Source organism: Salvelinus fontinalis, chromosome 3 (genome assembly GCF_029448725.1).
Source record: "Salvelinus fontinalis isolate EN_2023a chromosome 3, ASM2944872v1, whole genome shotgun sequence".
In the NCBI taxonomy this organism is placed as follows: domain Eukaryota; kingdom Metazoa; phylum Chordata; class Actinopteri; order Salmoniformes; family Salmonidae; genus Salvelinus; species Salvelinus fontinalis.
This window is the reverse complement of record NC_074667.1, coordinates 45,373,932-45,398,347: the sequence shown is the minus strand read 5'-3', so window position 1 is coordinate 45,398,347 and position 24,416 is coordinate 45,373,932. Positions and strand designations below refer to the sequence as shown.

Genomic DNA, 24,416 nt, shown 5'->3' with positions numbered 1-24,416 from the left:
AGTCAGGGAAGTTTTACTTGGATTAAATGTCAGGAATTGTGAAAAACTGAGTTTAAATGTATTTGGCTAAAGTGTATGTAAACTTCAGACTTCAACTGTAAATGTAATAAAAATGTGTTCCCTCCTTCTGTGAACCGTGACCCAAAAACCGAGGTACAGTATGTACCAAACTGTGGATTTAGTTAACCGTTACACTCCTAGAATGTAGGTTAATTAAACCGGGACTGGTGAACTTCACTGCATGTGCCCTACATTGCATGTAGACTTACTAGGAGTCTAATGAATGTGTTCTTAATATTTATCTATAATTGTCTTAACCTGCTTTTGTTTTAAACTCACAGAGCTACTCCGAGGGATCATGGGCCATAGCCTGTCCCTGCCACCTGTAGGTTGTCCAGAGTCAGTGAGCCACACTACAGTACTATATAGATACTGCCCCTCAGCAGTCAAACACATGTTAACCCTTTAGTGTACCCTAGGGGGAACCACTGTAGCCAGGAACATATTTAAAATATTCAAACATTACACCCACAAACACAGCCATGTAAATTGCTCCATTGGAATTTGACACAGTTGTCACAGCCAACCCACAACACAAACCAGTCCAACACATCACATAGGCCCAACATTAGGTCTAATGTTTTACTACCCCAGTCTTCTTGAAGGCCATAGATGAGACCAACTGCATTGCTGAAGACTGCAGCTCATGACCTATGACATCAAACAAGCCCTGGTGGTAAATGTCTTTCTCTGCCTGTTTCCTTTGGAAAAAAAACACCCTGATACTGTCAGGTACCGACTGAAAACAAATATCCTTATCAGCCGGCACCTCGCAATATGTGGGGGTTTTCTCCAACACAAGCTAAACATTCAAAACTATAGGATAACCCTTATTAGCCCAGAACATAAAATCAATACGACTTAGAGGTTCTGCAAATTCTGACACCCAGGTGCGTCCTCTCATACGCTATTCTCTTATATATATATATATATATATATATATATATATATATATATATATATATATATATATATATATATATATATATATATATATATATATATATACAAATAAATATATATGCACACACACAGTGTCCCCAACATCATTATCATCATAAAGATAATGCATTAAATCCCCAAATAATGACTCCAATAACAGCTTTAATGTCAGTAAATAACATTTTTAATGATTCAAGCATTAATAAAGCAATGATTGTAGAGTTAGTTAAACCTTTATAACACTTCAACCCCACCCATCCCCTATAAACCATCACAAAACTCCTGGATAATGTGATTCCCACATCTCTGTCAAAGGACACAATGAACTTGGTGTCCCTTCATGATTTTCATTACAGAACCCTTATGCAGTCATGTGTACAGTTAAACAATACTGTAGTTTAGTTTAGATATGATGTCAGGGACATAACCCTAAAATCGCCACACAAAAAAAAAACTTCCCACAAAAAGCAATAAAGTCTACTGCTCAATGAATGAGAGACATCATGTAGGCTACTTTCCAGGTTTTACATGAGAATACCTATGGAGAAATATTTGATCTGCATGATGTGAGATTTAAAGAGAAACTGACTCTAAAATACAACTTCGCATTTTGAAAGCCTGTGTGGCATTGATATGAGTCAGCAACATTTATTCTACTGTCAAAATTGACTACAAAGTGTAAATAGGTTAATTTTGGTCATAAAGTCAGTTGCATCCAAAACAGAGACTTGTGCTCGTGACTGCATCACAAAGTATACTGTATGAAGGTTGGGTTTGTATTAATCCTGTCCACATGCCCACAGCTGGCAGCACATAAGTAATCATACATTCTGATTGCAGCTGCACACGACCTAATCGTAATGCCTGTGGTAAATTTGGGTTACTTTGGATATCCCTATGGGGCTAGTTAGGAACCATCGGTAAATTACACAATGTATATGGGACAATGTAAAAATTCCAATAGCTCCAAATTTCAATGACTTAAAAAACCTCAAGCCAACTAGAAATTGTGGAAATGCATATACAAATATTGAAAGCATTTAATAAGAAAACAAGTGTGCAACATGAAAATATTGTCTCATTTACAGTACATTGGGCAATCTATTAACGGTCTGTAGCTAGCCCCGGAGATAGGCTATCCAAAGTCAAATACATTTTTCCACAGTTGCACACCAGCTGGCTGAAGCTAATTGGCTAAATAATTTGTCTAACTCTTCCCACCTGCGAACACTTACAAGAGACACCCACATCAAACCACACCCCGAAACCAACTCATGTTTGAATTCAACCATGGCTGTTAGCATTTCTTAATGAACCAAATCTAAAATGAGGCCAAATCAGGAAGTGCAGTTTGCCGTCGTGTGATTAGTGAAGATGCTGTGATGGAGGATATGGAGAGAAGGTTGGAGAAGTAACAGCTGCGCTTAAATGCAATCATTATGGTTGATAGTTCTGAGGATATGGGTTGGGAGAATGAGTGTCAAGGACAGTAACAGGAAAAAGAGAAACCATGCTACTGAAAGCAGTGATGCTTCTAGTGCAGAGAGTGTGAGGGTGAAGATGGGAAACGAGTAATGATGTGTTGGAGTGTAAAGTTGTGATGGTGTTTGATGTGACCACAGGGCCGCATCTACACCCTATCCTATTAACGTAAAGAAAGAAATAAACTCAGCAAAAAAAGAAACGTCCCTTTTTCAGGACCCTGTCTTTCAAAGATAATTCATACAAATCCAAATAACTTCACAGATGTTGTTTATGGTTCATTGAACAAGCATGGGATACAGAGTTTAAACCCTTTACAATGAACAAGAAGAACATGCACCTGTGGAATGGTCATTAAGACACTAACAGCTTACAGACGGTAGGCAATTAAGGTTATGAAAACTTCGGACACTAAAGAGGCCTTTCTACTGACTCTGAAAAACATCAAAAGATGCCCAGGGTCCCTGCTCATCTGCATGAACGTGCCTTTGGCATGCTGCAAGGAGGCATGAGGACTCCAGATGTGGCCCGGACAATAAATTGCAATGTCCGTACTTTGAGACGCCTAAGACAGTGCTACAGGGAGACAGGACAGACAGCTGTGTAACAACGTGTAACAACACTTGCACAGGATCGGTACATCCGAACATCACACCTGCAGGACAGGTACAGGATGGCAACAACAATTGCCCGAGTTACACCAGGAACACACAATCCCTCCATCAGTACTCAGACTGTCCCCAATAGTCTGAGAGAATGTAGGCATGTTGTAAGGCAGGTCCACACCAGACATCACTGGCAACAACGTCGCCTATGGGCACAATCCCACCGTCGCTGGACCAGACAGGACTGGCAAAAAGTGCTTTTCACTGACGAGTCGCGGTTTTGTCTCACCAGGGGTGATGGTCGGATTCACGTTTATCATCGAAGGAATAAGCGTTACACCGAGGTCTGTACTCTGGAGCGGGATTGATTTGGAGGGTCCGTCATGGTCTGGGGCAGTGTGTCACAGCATCACCGGACTGAGCTTGTTGTCATTGCAGGCAATCTCAACGCTGTGCGTTACAGGGAAGACATCCTCCTCCTTCATGTGGTACCCTTCCTGCAGGCTCATCCTGACATGACCCTCCAGCATGACAATGCCACCAGCCATACTGCTCGTTCTGTGCATGATTTCCTGCAAGACAGGAATGTCAGTGTTCTGCCATGGCCAGCGAAGAGCCCGGATCTCAATCCCATTGAGCACATCTGGGACATGTTGGATCGGAGGGTGAGGGCTAGGGCCATTCACCCCAGAAATTTCCAGAAACTTGCAGGTGCCTTGGTGGAAGAGTGGAGTAACATCTCACAGCAAGAACGGTGCAGTCCATGAGGAGGAGATGCACTGCAGTACTTAATGCAGCTGGTGGCCACACCAGATACTGACTGTTACTTTTGATTTTGACCCCCTTTTGTTCAGGGACACATTATTAAATTTCTGTTAGTCACATGTCTGTGGAACTTGTTCAGTTTATGTCTCAGTTGTTGAATCTTGTTATGTTCATACAAATATTTACACATGTTAAGTTTGCTGAAAATAAACACAGTTGACAGTGAGAGGAGTTTTCTTTTTTTGCTGAGTTTAGGTGAAGTAAAACTAGTCTGGTTCATTGGAAATGGTAGACTGATAATATTCTGTGGTCAGCAGCAGAAGATTCTTCAAATGGAAACTCTCAATCGGAAGAAGATCAATAGCCATGTCCATGGAGTGTATGCTATGTTGAGGAGAATCATTTCTGGGGTCCCACTATCTATGTCCAATAGACTATATTAAATAAAATGTGAAGGGAGGCATAGTGTTTGAGACCAAAAGTTTGATTTGTAGGAAAGAGCGTCAAAGTTTGAATATCCAAGAATTTATTCCATCCCCATCGTGGTGTTTTAAATGCCAAAGATTGGAACATGTAGCTGCTCACTGTAAAGAAAAGAAAAGTGTGGAGTGGGGGAATAATGTGAAGGCTAAGTGTTGTAATTGTGGGGTGGAACACAGTGCAACATTTGGTGGATGCCAGGTGCAGAGAGAGGCAGGAGAGGCCCAGAGATAAAGAATCATGATTTTTCATATGCAGAGGCTGTAAAACAGATTGGTAGAACTATAGGCGGACTGATGGAACTACCATGGTTTCTCCCGTAGTAAGTGGACCTAGTGTCAGAACTGGTGCTTCTACTAGTCCTGACATGGTTTTGAGGCCTGTTCAGAAATCTTGTTTCCACAAATGTGCTGTGTCAAAGGACACTTTTGCTAGTAAATAAAATTGACTTCATAGCTTTCATTGGAAAGGTTATCAACACGGCTTGGGTTATGGAAAACTGAAATGCCAGGTTGAAGATTATTGTGGATATGGCAACAGTTATTAGGAGTAACAGGTGTTACTGTTGACATGATTTTTGAAATGCTGGATAATTCTCAGGATGGATTGTCTCAGTATGATAGAGATAAATTTGAAAAGGTTGTATGGGGGCGTGAGCATAATGGTTAAGAGCGTTGGCCAGTAACCTAAAGGTTGCTGGTTCAAATCACCGAGCCAAGTAGGTGAACAATCTGTCGACATGCACTTAGCCTTAATTGCTCCTGTAAGTCACTCCGGATGAGAGTGTCTGCTAAATTACAAAAAATATTTAGAAATGGGGAGAGTTTGTTTGAAGTTAGTAGGGATTTATTTGTTTATTTATATTAAACGTTTGTTTGTGGACCGCCATTATACCATAGAAGTGCTGTCAAAGATTTTTTACAACTAACCCAAGATAGACCAGCGCCTCGTTTCCAATGGGAGCAAATTATTCATAGTAGGCAGAACCAAGCATGAGATAGTGAGATCCTATTGGCACGTCTAGCATGTATTTGCATATTTATGTCTGGGAACAGCTACTCTGGGAAGTGCGCATGTGCAATAACTTAATCTGCCCTTGCACTTCTTCTAAACAACACAGTTTGTCAAAATTTGTCAAAGGGTAAAGTCTACAAAATGAAATCCACTCTGTTTGTTACAGATTCTACTTTTGGAAACAGAAAACTGTATGCAGATCAAGTGTTTCATCTAAGAGAAAATGTGCAGAATGTTGGCCAAAATCCATCTCGCTGGGCTTCTTATCACCATATCTGGTAGTGAGTGGAAACGCCAACCGGCTGCTTCACATTTATACATCCATCTGTGGTGCAGTCGCTCTTTAAGGAGTGGCATATGGAAGCTTGTTTACACCTGGACATTACAGCTCAGGTAGATAACCTGTGTCTGTTGCTGCATGTAGGCCTAAGTTTACTGCCAAGAAACTCTCATGCTTACCCCTGGGCCCTAGGTAATGAATAACCACTATGCAAACAAGGATGGTGACAAGTACAAACTAGCCGAATAAACTCAACTCCACGATTTACCATGGTGTTGGGTGGCGACCAGTGTGGGTGAACTGCACAGGAGGTTGGTGGCACCTTAATTGATGAGGACGGGCTTGTGGTAATGGCTGGAGCTGGATTAAGTGGAATGGTATCAATAACATCAAACACATGGTTTGATGCCATTCCATTTGATCTGTTCCAGCCATTATTATGAGCAGTCCCCCACTCAGCAGATTCCAATGGTAGATTGGAGCTCAGACTTCACATTATGTGTTATATTTTTTAATAAAAAATGATGGATTTCAGCACCAAAAGAATAGCCCGCATTTACACATGACATAGTATTGTGTAAATGCAGCGTTTCTTGGGGCGCTGAAATCTGTAGTTTTATTTTATGTGACTTCAGAACTCCAGTCCGCCTACACTAGTCACTCCTCAACTCCATCATTAATCGTAGAGTTGAGTTCAGTCAGCTAGTAACAAACCAACTATGGATTTAACATTAGCCTATATATAAAAAAAAAATACAACGAAAGAGTGTGTTCAAGACATAAAAGGCTTATCTGCCCACATGATCATAATAAGGCAACAATTATTAAGTTAGGGAGTAGGCCTAAAATGCAGAGAATTACTAGTTTTGGTAATGCAGAACCAGTTGCCCCGGGAATTATGCTAAAGATATTACCTCATGTCATGATCGCAAACGTTAATAGAAATCGTAATTGCACACAATTTTTTGCGCACCGTGTAATCACACGTTGATGTTCCAAATGTAGATTTACAGCAACGACAGCCAATAAATTCAGTTCATAAACATAAGGTTTGTAATTAAGATACATTTGATATGGAACAGGTTCTTACCACCATTATTTCAGCTCACTCCGTCTACTCTATACGTTCCTCTCAGGTACCTTCAGCAGACAGCTGTTGGTGTGCCAGACGCAACAAATGAGTAACGAACTGTATTTTCGGTCATATAGTGCGAACATATAACGCGAAAGTATCACGTAAATATTGAGTTTCCACGCTGACCCTGAAATAACATGTCCAACCAACAGCAAAATGAGAAGGGACGGTTCACTATTATTCTAACCAATAGGATTTGAGAAATGGGTGGGTCTTAATAAAACATTTTTATTACCCTTTCTAAGAAAATTCCACACTTTGTGGTGCAATTAATGTACAAAAAGTTCTGAGGAAAAAAATGGTTGCACTTTACTAAGTATCCACAACAGTGGGCCTATGTATTTAAAGTACATGCTTGCCTAAACTATGTAGGTACAGCCAGGTACACATTGTTATATTTCCCTACTTAGGTTCTAACTGCTACCTGTTTTGGTTTATGCAATTGGCATGGATTTGCAAATAAACTATTCATACAGGAGATATTTAATTGATCTAAGGCAATAATTCTAGGGTGAGGGGTGGTTTAGCTGAAAATAATTTCAACGTGTTTATATAATACATAAACAATTGTCAAGGATTACAGCATTTAAGGATTAAGGAACATGTATTGTTGACTGGGCGTTTCTTTCCAGTCTTAACATGCAGAGCAATCACTTAAGGTGTGGAGATTAAAGAGAAGAAAACTGCAAAAAGCTTCTAAAGTAATCGAGTGCCTAATAGGATCAGAGGGATTATAATGCCCTCATTTTCACAGGTCCACAGGAAATATGTGAAAATTGGCCTCATGTGCTATGCTACTAGTCCTAGTGGTAATGTAGAAAGTAACAAATTCTTGGCTCTGGCTGGTCCAGTCTTTGTATTTATCCATTGCTATAATAGTATTGTATTTTTGCTTTAAAAAAAGGAATAAAACAAAAAGGAATAGGAATAGCAGAGGGACTCCGATTGTAACGGTTTTCTTCTGTGGACGAAGGAGAGGACCAAAGCGCAGCGTAGCCAATGTTCATCATGTTTAATAAAGACCATAAACGTGAACACTACAAAATACAAAAACGTGAAAACCGAAACAGTCCTATCTGGTGCAGACACAGAGACAGAAAACAACCACCCACAAAACCCAACACAAAACAGGCTACCTAAATATGGTTCCCAATCAGAGACAATGACTAATACCTGCCTCTGATTGAGAACCATATCAGGCCAAACATAGAAACAGGAAAACTAAACACACAACATAGAATGCCCACTCAGCTCACGTCCTGACCAACACTAAAACAACGAAAACACAAAAGAACTATGGTCAGAACGTGACGCCGATGGTGTTTTAACCTATACTAAATAGGCCTTCTATTATTCAGTTCAGTAAATCATTTTATCCAAGCAATTCATTGCTACTTAAACAGAAGATATGTATATTTTTCACATGAGCAAAGACCATGACAAATACTCTAAAATGTTGTAGCCTCCCTCCCTCACAACGAAAATTCAAGTCCTGCTATGTCTATTCCCTCTCAATTGACACATTGATGGCAGCGGTCAGATAATCCCAGTAGTGTAATTGTTTGCCTGTTCACACTGTGCATTTGTGTGTGGGATGCTTGGAGAGAAAGGGCAGGTAGTGTAGCTTTCCTGTATGAGAGATAGCCAATATAACGTTGTGTGAATAGTCACTGGTCTCTAGTGACATCTAAAGGATACAAAATTATGAACAAAAATCACTCAGGGTAAATTGGTGCATTATGCCGCGTTCGGGTGCTAGTCGGAACTAGAAAACTTCTGACTTGTTTAACTGGTTGTAGGAGCCTATACATGTGCTGCATTCAACCAGTTAGCAAGTCGGAAGTTTCCGAGTTTCCTATTTCCGACTGGCACATGAACGCGACATTAGGCAATCAAGGTTAATAAATAGCAATATACTAATAATAGTAAAGGTCAAAATTGTGCATTAAATTTGGCAAGCAACTGTATTCTTACACATTTATAAACGAGGCTATAAAGTAATGACAATGATAAGCTACTTATAAACCTATATATTAAGTATGTAGACCAATATGTTTCAGTTTAGTATTTCACATGCTGACAATGAACTCGACTGATTTAAGGTTTGAATTAAATATTTTGAGTAGTCTAAATGCAACAGTGAAACTGGTCAACAGGCGGCACTCACGATCCAGCTCTTCATGTTATGATGCCATTATTTATTGGGTGGTTTCTCGCCATCGTGGTGGGATATCAACCGCTATTCTCAGCCTTCAAAACAGAGCTGGTGCACAGGCGTATAAAAGTGCGACAGGATGACACAGACATAAGTGTTTTGCTAAAGAAGCTTAAATAGAACCCGAAGTAAGTGTATTCCTTTAACTATTTGTATTAATTGTCTATTTTTGGAATATCAATGGTTTATCGTGTGCAGGCTATTTAGAAAATATCAACATAAAATCTTGCAATTGGCTGCATTGTCAGGAAAATCGGTGCAATTAAACATGCCACTAGCACCACATGCGTATTATTTATCGCTTTCCATCTCTTTAAATTAAAGTAATATTACCCTATAAGTGTAGCTGTGGTAGAAGTTTTTGTGATTGCAGATTCTTGTAGGTAGAACTCGCAATCTTCCCAACTTTCCAACACGTGATTGAGCATCAATACAACAATAGCAGTACCCTCCATAAGGATGAAGTTTTTTTATTAAACCAATACTACACTAAATCACATAGCTAGGCCTATAGCCAGTTTCATTAATTTTGGTTGATATCCTATGCTGTTGGATGTTCATTTTGATTATAAAAATGTCAACTAGCAGTGAGTGCTCAGCTATAGTAATATTAATGTCAGAATTCACAACACAATAGTTCTCCAGAAAACAATTGTCAGAAGGTACCAATATAGCTGAAAAGGTGGAGAATACACTGACAGACAGACCGAATTATTGAAATATTTGTTTTATCAATACATTTGGATAGAGCATTCTGCAATTTACTCAATTTGGCTGACAATTAATGTATACACTGTGATGCACAATACCTAAATTGGTTGGATACGCTCACCTTTTACAGGTAAACAGAAAAAAATAGAACATATGGCAAGCCTTTGTTCTTTTCGGTTTTCTTCTTGTCAGTCATTGTTCCCTAGACATGGCCATTGTACCAGTGATGTAAAGCACATGGATAATCTTTCAAGTTGATTTGTGATTGAGTTGGCATTAATAGGGTGGAATGTTTAGCCTATGCTAAGGAGAGGATGATATCTCATCTACAATTGAGCACTTAAAATGTTTCCTGTAGGGGCGGCAGGTAGCCTAGTGGTTAGAGCATTGGGCCAGTAACCGAAGTTGCTAGATCGAATGCCCGAGCTGACAAGGTAAAAATCTGTCGTTCTGCCCCTGAACAACCCACTGTTCCTAGGCTGTCATTGTAGTTAAATAGAAGAATATGCCTTATCTCATGACAGAATTAAAAACTCATAGTAGTATGGTCTTATGGAGCCTTTATAAGCACAACAGGCATTCAATCTTATCAGCTCCTCAACAAGGCAATGGTTGTTTGGAGGGGAAAGAATGCCAGTGCTAGAAACATTTAAACATAAAAAATATCACCATAGATATCATGTGTACAGCATACCCTAGGATAAAGCCAAAACCCAGAGTTCTTGAAAGTAAAAGATTCAAACAGGCCTCCCATCCTTCTCCTCCCATTACATTTTGGATGGGCCAAGGTAATCTGTTTGGGGGAATGTGTCTGAGGTCAGTGTTTTCCCAGAATGGAGGAGCCTGTGTCACTAAGCCCAGAGCAAAAAAAGAGAGAAGGAAAGCAAAGAAATAAAGTCACACACTCTAATTATGATCCAAAACCCTGACCTCACGAACATTATTAAACCTAATCCCAGCTCCATTCAAACAGATCGAACCCTGTACAGGGACCCAGTTTTCATCTCTTAGCGGTCAGCTACAGAGCTGGCAGGTGAAACAGGAAACATCTGCCTCTGTTTTTGATACAGATTGGTATTCCAACCGGGATGCTTTTCTCCTTGACACCCCTCCTTTTCTCTGGCATTCTCCTGGTGCCCATCCTGGGACTGCTCTGCTTCTTCACCTGCAGGCTGGCTAGTCTGCTGCTGATTGGTGGGCCCGGCCACTTCTGAGCTTTACTTAGAGGATAGGCCTAGGCCTGCATCTGTGGCACGGTAAAACCTCTCCTCTCCTCAGACACCAGCCTAGCAGCTTTATGTGAGCTCAACTACAGCATATTGTATACTAATGCTGTAGGACTTGCGTTGTCTGTTTTAATAGCATAAAGTAACAAGGCTCATTTGCACACAGTTTCAAGACGTTATGAAATACCATTTTATTTCAAGCACATGTGTAACAATACATTTGCCAAACTCTCTTCTTTAGAAAACTGTAAACCTTGTTTAAAAAACATTTATATTGGCTTTGTTATGACTGTTAAATCTCTGTACTACGGCCCACAATCCCATTAACGCTCCCATTGAAGCGACCTTGACCACAGCACAGGGGAGAGACAGAGGTGGGACAGGGGTGGGTCAGGGGAGTGACAGGGGTGGGACGGCGTAGGAAAAGTGGAGGGACAGGGGTGGGGGGTGTAATAATAGATGAAGTCTGGCTGCTCAGGGCCCATGGGGCCGTGTTAGGACTACACTACAACAAAACCACTACTTATGTTCACTGTGAATGTCTAAGTTGAAACCTACCTACTTTCCACATCCTTTGCTGCACTTTAAATCAAACTCATCGTCAACTTTCATAAACACTGATTTCTCCTTATTTTACAGACTCCCTCTAGTTTGGGACGTGGTATGTGATAACACTACAGCGATAGAGCGAAAGCAGCATGAAGGTGACAATCCTGCTCATCTGCTCCTGTCTGGCCTGGGGAAGCCTGGGGAAGCCACAGTTTCCTGGTAATACACACACCTGTCAATAAATGTAATGTCTCTTAACAGCATCCAGCTGTTTGACTGAAATCCACCAGGAAGAGCTTAGAGGGGACACATACTAACACAGATCTATTTCGTTCTCTCTTCTCGCTGAAGTGTGCACTTGTTCACTCCCGTTCATATATTTGAAAGGAAAGGGACAGGTTTAGGAAATGTAGTGGAATGATCCTTTAGCACATGCTGAAACCAATCCAATGCTCCTATAATCCTTGAGGAGGAGTGAATGAGTGCACAATTCAGGAAGAAGGGTAGAAATTAAATTGGGCTTTGATTTATTGGAGATGTGACAAATGCAGAAGTCTTCAACTGCTCTTATTAATGAAGTTCCACTTCTCTGTTGTTTATGGCATCCTGTTTAGAATAACACGTTTTTTTAGAGTTATAACTGTCAGTCTATTGAACCCACTGAACAGAATTCACACTGCATTAACAATACGATGGCTAGTGAACCTCCATTTTCTCTGTTCTCTCTACAAAATGACCAGAATCATTTAGCTCCTGAAAGATTATGTACAAATCAGGAGAGGTTCACAAAATGGATTCAAAATGAATTCCAGATGTGTAATATTTGTCCCTAAACAGTTATAAGATTAGGTTCCTTCTTATCGTAACATCATTAATGTATGTGCTAGTGTATAATAGGCAACGTGATTTCAGAAATAAGATGCTTACGTGCTGGAGATGTCCAAGGTCATATGGTTGGCAGTGGCCGACCCTACAGAACATGTCATTATGAATACAGTACATGTGTATGTGCTTATGGTCATCCTGTTGGTCCCTGATATTATCGTCCATACTTGTTGATATTATTTGTCATGCTGAGACTTAAAACCAGTATAGAAATAAGTTACTCACAAAGGAACTTTGACATTGTCTGGCAGTAAAACATTAATTAGAAAAGTTATAACTAGGTTATGAAATACAAGTGAATAAGGAAGTGATTAATGCCAATGTTCTGTACATTACCTTGGAAATAATGGACAACGCATCTTTTCTGTGTTAATCAAGTTTTTGTCCATCAAAGAATGCTTCACAGGTTGAACCTCAACGTGTTTTCCATTTAATTGGGGCATATTCCGTCCCACTTGTCCCAGTACTTTCGCAGGTGTTACAGATCACTTCTGCTGGCCTCTTTCCCTCCTCATTTAAAACTAAAACCCTACCTCCGTGTTGCAGACCAAGAGAAAGATCCCCTGTTCTGGAACACATGGGCCCAGCGTACTTTGAAGAATGCCCTCACACTTCAGAAGCTCAATCAAAACACTGCAAAGAACCTCATCCTCTTCCTTGGTGATGGTAAGCCATGACTACAGGAGTCTTTTTCATTCCATGAGTATGTGCCATACTGTATGATGAAGTGAAGTCTTAACTCTATGAGCTTATGTGCAGCATACAGATGTAATATTTTTATACATTTCCAGATTATCTTTCCTAGTGGTTGTAGAAAACGAGTATTTTGATGATAAGTATATCCTCCTCATCAAACACAGTCGTTTCCATCAAAACATTCTGGAGGATTGACGTAATCCAGTCAGAAGTAAATAGTATTTTTCAGACTTTCTAAATCGAATGTTGAATATGGGAGCCATCGAGCATTAAACCAACATGCTTACAGTGCCAATGGATCACTTTGCTTCTGCTTAATATTATGTTATGTATTGACCCATTAAACTGTCCCCCCCCCAAAGGATCTTAACTGTTTATGTTTTACATGCAGCACCATACAATGTACCTTACTCTATCATGTATGACAACCATGCTTAAAACAATCATGCTGGATAAAGTGAAAGTGCACGTCAGTTCACATCCTCTACAAAAGCATCCATATTGATACCCATATAAAAACAAAGGGAAAATAGATAGTCATTTCTAAAAATACAAATTTTGTTGACTTGTGAAAAGGCAGATCTCAGGTAAAAGCTCTTTTGGCGGGGTTCTTTACCACCAAATGTAGAGTTGTCTGTTCAGTGGTAGAGCAGCTGCTGTGAAAAGTGACCACAGAGCCATGTTAACCAGATAGAAAACCAAAAGGTGTTAATGCATGAGATGGAAACGCTTTCTATCCCTTAAATAGAATCACACCATAACAGACCGAGCACTGCTTTGCTTTTGTTGTGTAGGAATGGGCATTCCCACAGTGACGGCAGCACGAATACTGAAGGGGCAGCTGAGCAGACAGAGCGGGGAAGAGACCCAGCTGGAGATGGACAAGTTCCCCTTTGTTGCGCTTTCCAAGGTCTGACCTGGTCTGTTATCATATAGAAAAGCTATAGAATAGCATGCATTATTGATCTGGAAGTAATGAATGGTTCACCAAGAGCAAGACCAATATACCTGGTCACATACTGTCTATGTCATACGATAATAATGTGTTATTATGTTACATACTTGGCAAGAAGCCACACATCATAGAACTGTCTTTATAGTTAAGGGAGCAGCACATTCCACACATGATTGATCATGTAGTAGTCTGTGTCAATAATTGTGTAAGAGTTTAGAATGTAAAAGAAATGACACAATCTGAGCGTTTCAGGGTGATGCTTGGAGGTGTGGATAACACCAACACGGAATGCAGAACAATGTCTCCTACTACAATTCTATATAATTCACACGTTACTGTCCTGTCTCTGCAGACATATAACACCAATGCCCAGGTGGCAGACAGTGCGGGTACGGCCACAGCATACCTCTGTGGGGTGAAGGCCAACGAGGGCACGGTGGGTGTGAGTGCAGCTGCCGTCCGTTCCCAGTGCAACACCACACAGGGCAACGAGGTCACCTCCATCCTCAGATGGGCCAAGGAAGCCGGTACTGTCTCATTATAACTCATGTTTTTTCACAGATCTATTAAGCCTTATTTGGCCAACCTGAGTTTAGCCGTAGAGACACACCATGATAACATTGTAATCGTAGGCATGCATGGATATCAATGGGGAGTTTATAGCTGCAGATGTATTTTCTCAAAGGCAGAGACTCCCTAGCAGGCCCCAATGACTTAGAGACATGGCAAGAATGAAAACAAGACTTCTGGAGTAGAGGTCAGGGGTCAGAGAGGATCAGGGATCCAACAAACAAGAAAATACATAAATAGTTTTCTCATATTTCTCAAATGACTGAAAAATGAATTGACACTCTGTTCAAGTTCAACTAGAATTAGCAGATTCTTTGGAGCTAATCGTTGTCTTCAGATCTGGCGGACTATTGCACAGAATCCTAGTAGCAGGTTCAAAAATGTTTGTGTGTTTGTTACCCAGGCAAGTCAGTGGGAATAGTCACGACAACGCGTGTGAACCATGCCACCCCCAGTGCGGCTTATGCCCACTGTGTTGACAGGGACTGGTACTCCGATGGAGAGATGCCCACTGAGGCAGTACAGGCGGGCTGCAAGGACATCGCCAGGCAGCTCTTTGAGAACATTCCTAACATTGATGTGAGTCACAGCATATACACAATATATACAAAAGTATGTGGACACTCCTTCAAATTAGTGGATTCGGCTATTTCAGCCACACCCGTTGCTTACAGGTGTATAAAATCGAGCACACAGGCATGCAATCTCCATAGACAAACATTGGCAGTAGAATGGCTTTACTGAAGAGCTCAGTGACTTTCAACGTGGCACCGTCATAGGAAGCAACCTTTCCAACAAGTCAGTTCATCAAATTTCTGCCCTGCCTAAGCTGCCACGGTAAACTGTAAGGGCTGTTACTGTGAAGTGGAAACGTCCCGTGTGGCTCAGTTGGTAGAGCATGGCGCTTGTAACGCCAGGGTTGTGGGTTCAATTCCCACGGGGGGACCAGGGTTCAATTCCCACGGGGGGACCAGGATGAATATGTATGAACTTTCCAATTTGTAAGTCGCTCTGGATAAGAGCGTCTGCTAAATGACTTAAATGTAAATGTAATGTCTCGGAGCAACAACAGCTCAGCCGCAAAGTGGTAGGCCCCACAAGCTCACAGAACGTGAGTGCTGAAGCACGTAGCGCGTAAACAATCATCTGTCCTCTGTTGCAAAACTCACTACTGTGTCCCAAAATGTCTCTGGAAGCAACGTCAGCATGATAACTGTTCGTCGCAATGCCAAGCGTCGGCTGGAGGGGTGTAAAGATTGCCGCCATTGGAAACTGGAGCAGTGGAAACACCTTACCTGGAATGATACATCACGCTTCTGGCAGTCAGACGGACGACTCTGGGTTTGGTAGATGCCAGGAGAACGCTACCTGCCCCAATGCACAGTGCCAACTGTAAAGTTTGGTGGAGGAGGAATAATTGTCTGGAGCTGTTTTTCTTAGTTCCAGTGAAGGGAAGTCTTAGCAATAAATTACATTATAGACGATTCTGTGCTTCCAACTTTGTGGCAACAACTTGGGGAAGGTACTTTCCTGTTTCAGCATGACAATGCCCCCGTGCACAAAGCGAGGTCCATACAGAAATGGTTTGTCGAGATCGGTGTAGAAGAACTTGACTGGCCTGCACAGAGCCCTGACCTCAACTCCATCAAACACCTTTGGGATGAATTGGAACGCAGACTGCGAGCCAGGCCTAATCACCCAACATCAGTGCCGACCTCACTAATGATCTTGTGGCTGAATGGAAGCAGGTCCCACCAGCAATGTTCCAACATCTTCACAGAAGAGTGGAGGCTGTTATAACAGCAAAGGGTGACCAACTCCATATTAATGCTATAATTTTGGAATGATATGTTCAACGAGCAGGTGTCCACATACTCTTGGTCATGTAGTGTATATAATATGGATCCTGATATTACAGAAAATATCCAGTAATCATGCTAAAAACAGAGCATTTTTATAAGCAACAGCTATTGTTGAAAACAATGATTGCTCTTTATTCTGTATACATTGTTCAGACAGTAATGTTGAGCAACTTGCACCTGTAATGTAACGACTCACAGATAATTCCTCTCCTCCTGCCATGGATTAAGGTTGCATGGCGGGAACCCGGTTACTGAGATTTATTGTGGATTTATTGCCCAAAACCACTCCCTTTTCCCAGGATAAATAAATTTGAAAAACCTGTAAATTATAATAAATTATTTATATGAACAGCATGGGGTGAAATGGAACTATTAAATTATATGCAATGTCTAAATCTGGCTTCTCTATGGCCTGAATACTTGTGTAAATGTCATATTTCAGTTTTAAATGTGTTATTAATTTGCAACAAAAAAAACTGCTTTTGCTTTGTCGTTTTGGGATATTGTGTGTAGATTGATTAGGGGATTAAACTATTTAATCCATTTTAGAACAAGGCTGTAAAAGTGAAGGAGTCGGAATACTTTCCGAATGCACTGTATATACAAGTCCTAGCCTTCTTGTTTCATGTAATACTTTCAATGCAGTGTTATACTTATATTTAGCTAATTAATGATGGGTAATGCATAATAAGCTTCTAATTTATAGCCTCTGTGTCTTGCACAATACGCACGCACCTGTGCTCCGCAGGCCTCTCTCCATAAACAAAGTTCCTTAGCTATTGGAGTCCCATGCAGGAAAAGCTACATTTACATTTTAGTCATTTAGCAGACGCTCTTATCCAGAGCGACTTACAGTAGAGTGCATACATTTTTATTACATTTTACATACTGAGACAAGGATATCCCTACCGGCCAAACCCTCCCTAACCCGGACGACGCTATGCCAATTGTGCGTCGCCCCACGGACCTCCCGGTTGCGGCCGGCTGCGACAGAGCCTGGGCGCGAACCCAGCCCAGCCTGGGCGCGAACCCAGAGACTCTGGTGGCGCAGCTAGCACTGCGATGCAGTGCCCTAGACCACTGCGCCACCCGGGAGCTAGACTAGAATAGCTTGTTAAACAACGTTCCTTAGCTCTTGGAGTCCCATGCAGGAAAAGCTAGACTAGAATAGCTTGTTAAACAACGTTCCTTAGCTCTTGGAGTCCCATGCAGGAAAAGCTAGACTAGACTAGCTTGCTAGACTTTATTTTTTTTTGCATTTCTTATACCAATAGACAATTCGAAGATTGATGCAAGCTCTTGTTTGCTGAATGTTAAATACAGCAGCCAGAATTCACGGGTAGTTTGAAAGAAGAGTGAACGCGGTAGGCTACAGCAGTTATTTATTCAGAACCATAACCATTCAATCTTTGTGATGAGAAGTGAAAGCTTTCTGCATCTAATTTTAGTCCTATATTATTCAAAGTTGTACTTAGAATGATGAAGTTAAGGACAACAAAATGTATTTAATTCAGCCTACCTGTTGAATGCGAGGAAGGAATGAAGCAACAAGAGAGAAAGAGGAGGTAGGCTAATAACATTAGGGGAAATACTTTGAAAGATACTGTATGCATCAGTCTACTAATTATATACAACAAACATATAAACGCAACATACAAGAATTTCAAAGATTTTGCTGAGTAACAGTTCATAATAAGGAAATCAGTCAATTGAAAATAATTCATTAGGCCCTAATCTGTGGATTTCACATGACTGGCAGGGGTGCAGCCATGGATGGGCCTGGGAGGGCATATTGTAGGCTCACCCACTTGACAGCCAGGCCTAGCCAATAAGAATTAGTTTTTACCCACAAAAGGGCTTTATTACAGACCCCCCCCCCCCCATACAATCCCACAGGTGAAGAAACCAGATGTGGAGGTCCCGGGCTGGTGTGGTTACACATCATGGTCTGCGGTTTTGAAGCCGGTTGGATGTACTGCCAAATTCTCTAAAGCGACGTTGGAGCCAGCTTATGGTGGAAAAATTAACATTAAATTATCTGGCAACAGGTCTGCAGTCAGCATGCCAATTGCACGCTCCCTTAAAACTTGAGACATCTGTGGCATTGGGTTGTGTGACAAAACTGCTCAGTTTAAAATGGCCTTTTATTGTTCCCAGCACAAGGTGCACTTGTGTAATGATCATGCTGTTTAATCAGCTTCTTGATATACCACCTCTGTCAGGTGGATGGATTATCTTGGCAAAGGAGAAATGCTCACTAACATGGATATAAACAAATTTGTGCTTTTGAGTGACACTTCTGGTTTTGGCGGGAAATACCGGGTTACCCGGTAAAAAAGTGATTTGTTCTCGGGATTGAACATTTGTAAAATACCGGGAAAATATTTCACCCTACCGGGGATGTCCATAGAGAAATCAAATGTTTTATCTCTGTGGTGGATGTCTAGGTGATTATGGGAGGAGGGAGGAAGTACATGTTCCCCAAAAACCAGTCAGATGTGGAGTATCCTGGAGAGAAGAAACACTTCGGTACGCGCATCGATAGAAGGAACTTGGTGGAGGAGTGGAATAACAGAATGAAAAACAAGGTCAGCTGCTCTATCTTAGTTCTTCTCTCACTCCTCTTCTACCATGTCTGCTGTTTCTTCCTTGTTCTTCTCTGTCTTCCTTTCTCTATTTTTCTTATCAACATTTGAATAGTTTTAGGTTGTCACAGGGTTAGATCAATGCCATATGATGTATTGTTTTATCTATTAAATAAACAGAACGCCCACTATGTATGGAACAAGAAGGAACTTTTATCGCTAAATCCTAATAGTGTGGATTACCTTTTGGGTGAGTTCTTTTTTTAAATAGTTTGCTCTTTATTGATTTCACGACCTGCCTGTTTCATATTTTGTATTCATGTTAACCACTGATCATCTTCTCTACCTATTTTGCAATATTTTAAACCCTGCTTCCTGTGTTAACACAGGTCTGTTTGAGCCTGGAGATCTTCCCTATGACCTGGAGAGAAACAATGAGACAGATCCTTCACTGACAGAGATGGTGGAGGTGGCCATCAAGATCCTAAAGAAAAACCCCAGCGGATTCTACCTGCTGGTGGAGGGTGATTGTTGTGTTACATTTACTCTGGCACCAGTAAATACTGTATCTGTTGCATAAGCTTAATAATGTATATCATGTTGAATGTGAAGTTTGTATAGCTGAGGCTGATTTGCCAGTGCTGATGCTAGATTTTCTCATCTGCCTGAGAGAGAGAGGTTAACCAGGCTGTGCGTTGGCAGGGGGGCGCATCGACCACGGACATCACGAGGGTAAAGCCAAGCAGGCCCTGCATGAGGCAGTGGAGATGGACCGGGCCATTGGCCACGCCGGCCTCATGACCAGCATATATGACACAATGACTGTCGTCACTGCTGACCATTCTCACATGTTCAACTTCGGAGGCTACACTCCAAGGGGGAACACAATTTTTGGTGAGCAGTGGATGATTTTGCAACAATGTATTGTACATTGTATGTGGCTACACTCAGTCATCAGTCACTTGGATGTCGTGGATGTTGTAATTAATGGTTTGTGATGGAGGTGGTTCATTATTTTCCTCTCTGTCTACAGGACTGGCTCCCATGTTGAGTGATGTGGACCAGAAGCCCTTCACTGCCATCTTATATGGGAACGGACCAGGGTTCAAAGTAGTCAATGGTCTGAGAGAGAACGTCTCCACCCTTGACTATGGTAAGTGAAATTTTATCATCAATGAAGTATTGTCATTTTGATAGTCACCTGTCATAGAGAACATCACTTGGTCTTTGGCATGCCAGAAAATCATCCATCTGATCTCTTTCTCCTTCCCTTTCCCTACCTCCACCCCTTCCCTTCCTTCTCTCTCTCCAGAGGAAAATAACTACAAGGCCCAGTCTGCAGTGCCGCTGAGTATGGAGACTCATGGAGGAGAGGATGTGGCTGTGTTTGCTAAGGGCCCTATGGCTCACCTGCTGCACGGTGTACACGAGCAGAACTACATTCCCCATGTCATGGCTTATGCTGCCTGCATTGGCCAGAACAGAGACCACTGCATGTCATCCAGTAGAGCCTCTAGTCTCAGCGCTGCTCTGCCCAGCCTGACAGCTCTCCTCACACTCATCCGCCTCCTCTGCTGACCTTTCACCCCAATCCCCCTCCTGCACTACCCCAACCCTCCTCTTAGTATACATGTATTACTCCCACACCTTTTTTATAATGTGGATATAATGCGGATTGGATTCTTCCTCTATTGTTGATTTTTTTTTATCATTCTGTACAGTTTAATGACTTTGGGACCAATGTAAGGGCATTTAAAAAGTGGAACCGACAGCGTTTTAACTACTTTGCAGCTATGGAACCGACAGACAATCATAATATCAGTCAACAATATCAAATTCCCAGTTAATCCTACAAAATCAACTTTATAAGAGATTTTAAAAATAGGTTCTATTTGACTCAACATTCCATGACGTACATTAAGGCATTGTTGGCAGAATAGATGGATGTAGTTCAAAGCATGATTAATATAATTCACCAATACATTTGGTGTAAATACATTATGTTGTAAATCACAACTGGCCTCCATTCGGGATGCACTGTTTCATTTTCAATGACTCAATATGTTGGACAAAAACTGACGAATGTAACTAAGGCAGGGAATGTCAATACAATCAAACTAGCAAGGGCAATGATCACAAGTCAGACATAATGTGGCTAATATGCTAGCGTATCTATTTATGTAGCTAGCTAAAAACACAGAGCCTAGCGTTAGCTAGATAGCTAGCTAGCTGCTAGGAGGACGTCATGAGTGAGTGAGGACGTTGGTGAGGACATTCACCGACTTTTCCCCCTCATATCATTTTTTTGGTGGCTACACAGCTAGAGATGCACGTGTCATTTGGTTAGCTAGAAATACATGTGAATCGCTTTGATTGGTAGCTATGCTGAATGCCTGTTATCCAGTTAGCATTTCTCTTGTGTTCGCAAATTCACTCTGGCTAGCCATCTACTCCGATTTCAGAGTGCTCCGAGTGTGCCAGAGCGCTGAATAACTGATCAATTTACGAACACGCAAGACCTGCTGAATATGACCGGTGTCAGTAACCGTAGGCAAAAAAAGTTATAGTTATTCACGAATGCTCTATATAACATGTAAACAGCCTAACCAGCTCTGCTCGGCGAGTAAAATTGTCAGTGAGGTGTTCTCTCATTTGTGTCTGGTAGTAGCTAGCTAGCAAGCTTATCAACTTTGGCCAGTTAGCTTGGGTGCTTGGTTGGGACAACGCATGCATTGGTAGGCAAGCTGTAGAAGGATGAGCAGGCTATTCCCAATCATTTATCAGTGCAATTTTGATGGCCAACAAGATAAAATATTTTAGAGGGTTGTTGTTGCTGTGCATATAGGGAAAGACACCCTACCTTTTTATGGTTGTTTGATCAATAGGACTGTAAAGTTCCCAAATGTAAGTGGACTCCTGTGGTATTTAGCTACATTTTTGCAGAAATCCATTCAAGTGTATTTTGTGGCTTTTGCAGAATGCGTTCTATCTAAAGTTGCGCTGTTGCAACTGCCTGTAAACACACAGTCCAGTTCAAAGTGAATGATGGCAGGCCCTTGTGGCAAATGGCTTGTTTGCATATAGGCCTACTGTACTTCTGATTGGCTATGGCGCACCGGTCTGCATAGACTCCGGTTCTGGATGAGACATGTTTTTATTAGGGTTTTATTTACTGCAGTGTTTATTATTTGTCCAAACACACGGCTGCTTCCCCACTCTATATTGCTACACTATTTTCACAAATACCTTAGTATATGTAATTCTCAAACATTCTAAGAATTTATGAAAACATGAAAATGGCCGTATCTAAGTCCTCACTTGTCATAAATTGTATAAAATAAGTTATTCTTCCTGTGGGTGCATATGGACATATTTTAATAAGATTTCATGTTGCTAAAATGCTGTCAGAATATTAGTAATGTTCAATCAGATTCAGTGTTAGGGAAAATAAGAGGATATCACTTTATTTCTATTGTAACATATAGGATAGGTTGTGTTATTTTACTTTGGTATTGATCACTATTCAGGTAACACCAAAACTATGTGAAGAATTCTGTCATATCAGTTGGTTTAAGAGAAGGGTATATCTCTGAATTTATATCAATCATTGTATGGGGTAAATAACCTCCCAGTATTAATGACAAAGCAATGTTGCTGCCCACCTATATATTTGTTGTCTGTCAATTCCATGACTGGATCAGGCAACTTTTCAAAGAAGCCAGTTCTTTTCCTAAATTAGAAACCTAATGTAACGTTCCCCTAGTTTTGAATAGGAATATATTAAAACAGTATATACAAACAGTAAACAGAATTTACTTCATAAGCTCCCATCAGATTCCCTAAACAATCGAGTAAATGTTACAATAAGGAAAGTAGATGCTATTTTGTATGTATGGTACAAACAAACAAACCAAAACAATTAATTCCATGTCCTTTGTACATACTTCCCGAAAGCACTGAATGAAAAGTCAACCCTTGTCAGAATTTCATAGAAATAAGTTAGCCAATAAAGGAAGTCCTGTTGGTTTCTGGAAATGTTGTGTTTACATTATTGGTGTGTTGACTGTAAATGGTAGATAATGTGTCAGTTTGCCAGGAATTGATTTTGGTTGCACTTTCAATAAGCATTATGGGTATGTTGTGTCTTTGGCATCATTAAACTGAAGACTTATTTATCAAATAACTCTGTAATTATTATTATGCGATTAAACTGATTAATCATGTAACTGTAATTAACTAGGAAGTCGGGGCACCAAGGAAAATATTCAGATTACAAAGATATAATTTTCCAAAAATAACTCCAGATATTTTCATATCTGTTCAATTCGTCTTCTTAATTAATGAATTATTTACTTTACCTCACGTTAGTCTCATTCTAAACGTCGTAAATTGTTGGTTATCTGCACGAACCTAGTCTTCACTATGAGTCATCCACACATCAATATTCTTAAATCATTTATTTATTACTAACTAAGTAATTCACAGAAATGCATAAACAAACAAACAAAGTAAATATGGTTACAAGAAATTATAGGAGAATGTGCCCTAGTGGGCTAAACCGGTATCGTGGCTTGGTGGACAAAAGGGGAAGTGGGGGTCAACTGAGATGAGACACTACAAAGTTGATAATTATAACAATTGAAATACTAATCCTTTGCACATGAACGCTCACTCATTCGGGAACAATTGCAATCAATATATATATCTACGCTCAGTGTGTCGTCTTGATCGCTGTTGAAAAGTTAGTTTCTGTTGGAGAGTTTCCGTTCTCTCTCTCTCTCTCTCTCTCTCTCTCTCTCTCTCTCTCTCTCTCTCTCTCTCTCTCTCTCTCTGTCTGTCTGTCTGTCTGTCTGTCTGTCTGTCTGTCTGTCTGTCTGTCTGTCTGTCTTGGTTAGAGGGGATAGTTCAGAGTGACATTCATTCATGGATGTTTCGGCGTTCAATGATACCGAATTCCTAGCTGCAGAATAGTAATTAATATCAAAGACTTGTTCTTATTCTGTCGGTATCGATAGTGTAAGAGTTTAACCACGTGCTATGGTTAAAAGATTCAGCAATGGTCTGCAACCTTTGTCCTCCCGTGATTGAGAGAAACATGGTCTAGTGATAATTTCTCAAAGTTGGGTTTTATTCGGAATTGCAGAAAAGGGCCTGTCCCAGGATGCCTGACCCTAACTGGTCTCATGGGCGGTCCTCTGATTTAGTTCAACTCAAAAGGGAATTCGAGTTTCCTTCATTAAACAGTCCAAAATCACATTACACAACTTTACAAACAGTATCATACTCACTCATTCATCTTATACAACAATTAGATGTAAACCTAATATCTGAGTCTATTATATAAACAGCGTTATGGTAATGTGGCCGCACCGTCTCCCATGAGCTTCCCCAAGTTGTAA

The 24,416-nt window shown here is 40.8% G+C and overlaps 2 protein-coding genes and 1 non-coding gene across 7 annotated transcripts in view; 2 read left to right on the top strand and 1 right to left on the bottom strand.

Annotated features, from left to right (window-relative positions):
- LOC129850350 (endothelin-converting enzyme 1-like) overlaps nt 1-6,927 on the bottom strand; it is a 51,515-nt gene extending 44,588 nt beyond the window's left edge. For all 4 annotated transcript variants that reach the window (XM_055916822.1, XM_055916815.1, XM_055916801.1 and 1 more), the window contains exon 1: nt 6,719-6,927. Coding sequence is in view for 1 of the 4 variants with exons in the window: in XM_055916807.1 (XP_055772782.1) it covers nt 6,719-6,724 (6 nt within the window). In the remaining 3 variants the exon portion in view is untranslated. The remainder of the gene's footprint in view (nt 1-6,718) is intronic.
- Nucleotides 6,928-8,976: 2,049 nt separating this feature from the next.
- LOC129850197 (alkaline phosphatase-like) lies at nt 8,977-23,052 on the top strand. 2 transcript variants are annotated; one of them, XM_055916730.1, is made up of 13 exons: nt 8,977-9,106; nt 10,760-10,945; nt 11,555-11,683; nt 12,896-13,015; nt 13,840-13,955; nt 14,353-14,527; nt 14,974-15,149; nt 18,880-19,020; nt 19,198-19,267; nt 19,407-19,541; nt 19,720-19,911; nt 20,051-20,170; nt 20,330-23,052. In XM_055916730.1, the coding sequence occupies exons 3-13, from the start codon at nt 11,614-11,616 to the stop codon at nt 20,593-20,595; spliced, it is 1,581 nt and encodes a 526-aa protein (XP_055772705.1). In that variant the 5' UTR covers nt 8,977-9,106; nt 10,760-10,945; nt 11,555-11,613; the 3' UTR covers nt 20,596-23,052. The 2 variants fall into 2 exon arrangements, with proteins under 2 accessions (XP_055772705.1, XP_055772702.1); XM_055916727.1 differs by lacking the exon at nt 10,760-10,945.
- Nucleotides 15,444-15,516, top strand: trnat-ugu (transfer RNA threonine (anticodon UGU)). The gene has a single exon. It is a non-coding gene; the product is annotated as a tRNA-Thr (tRNA).
- Nucleotides 23,053-24,416: the final 1,364 nt, after the last annotated feature.

Coding starts and splice junctions, on each gene's coding strand:
- LOC129850197 (XM_055916727.1), top strand. CDS start 11,614: ATGAAGGTGACAATCCTGCTCATCTGCTCCTGTCTGGCCTGGGGAAGC. Junction 15,150..18,879: donor AGAACATTCCTAACATTGAT/GTGAGTCACAGC, acceptor GTGGATGTCTAG/GTGATTATGGGAGGAGGGAG. Junction 19,021..19,197: donor ATAACAGAATGAAAAACAAG/GTCAGCTGCTCT, acceptor TTAAATAAACAG/AACGCCCACTATGTATGGAA.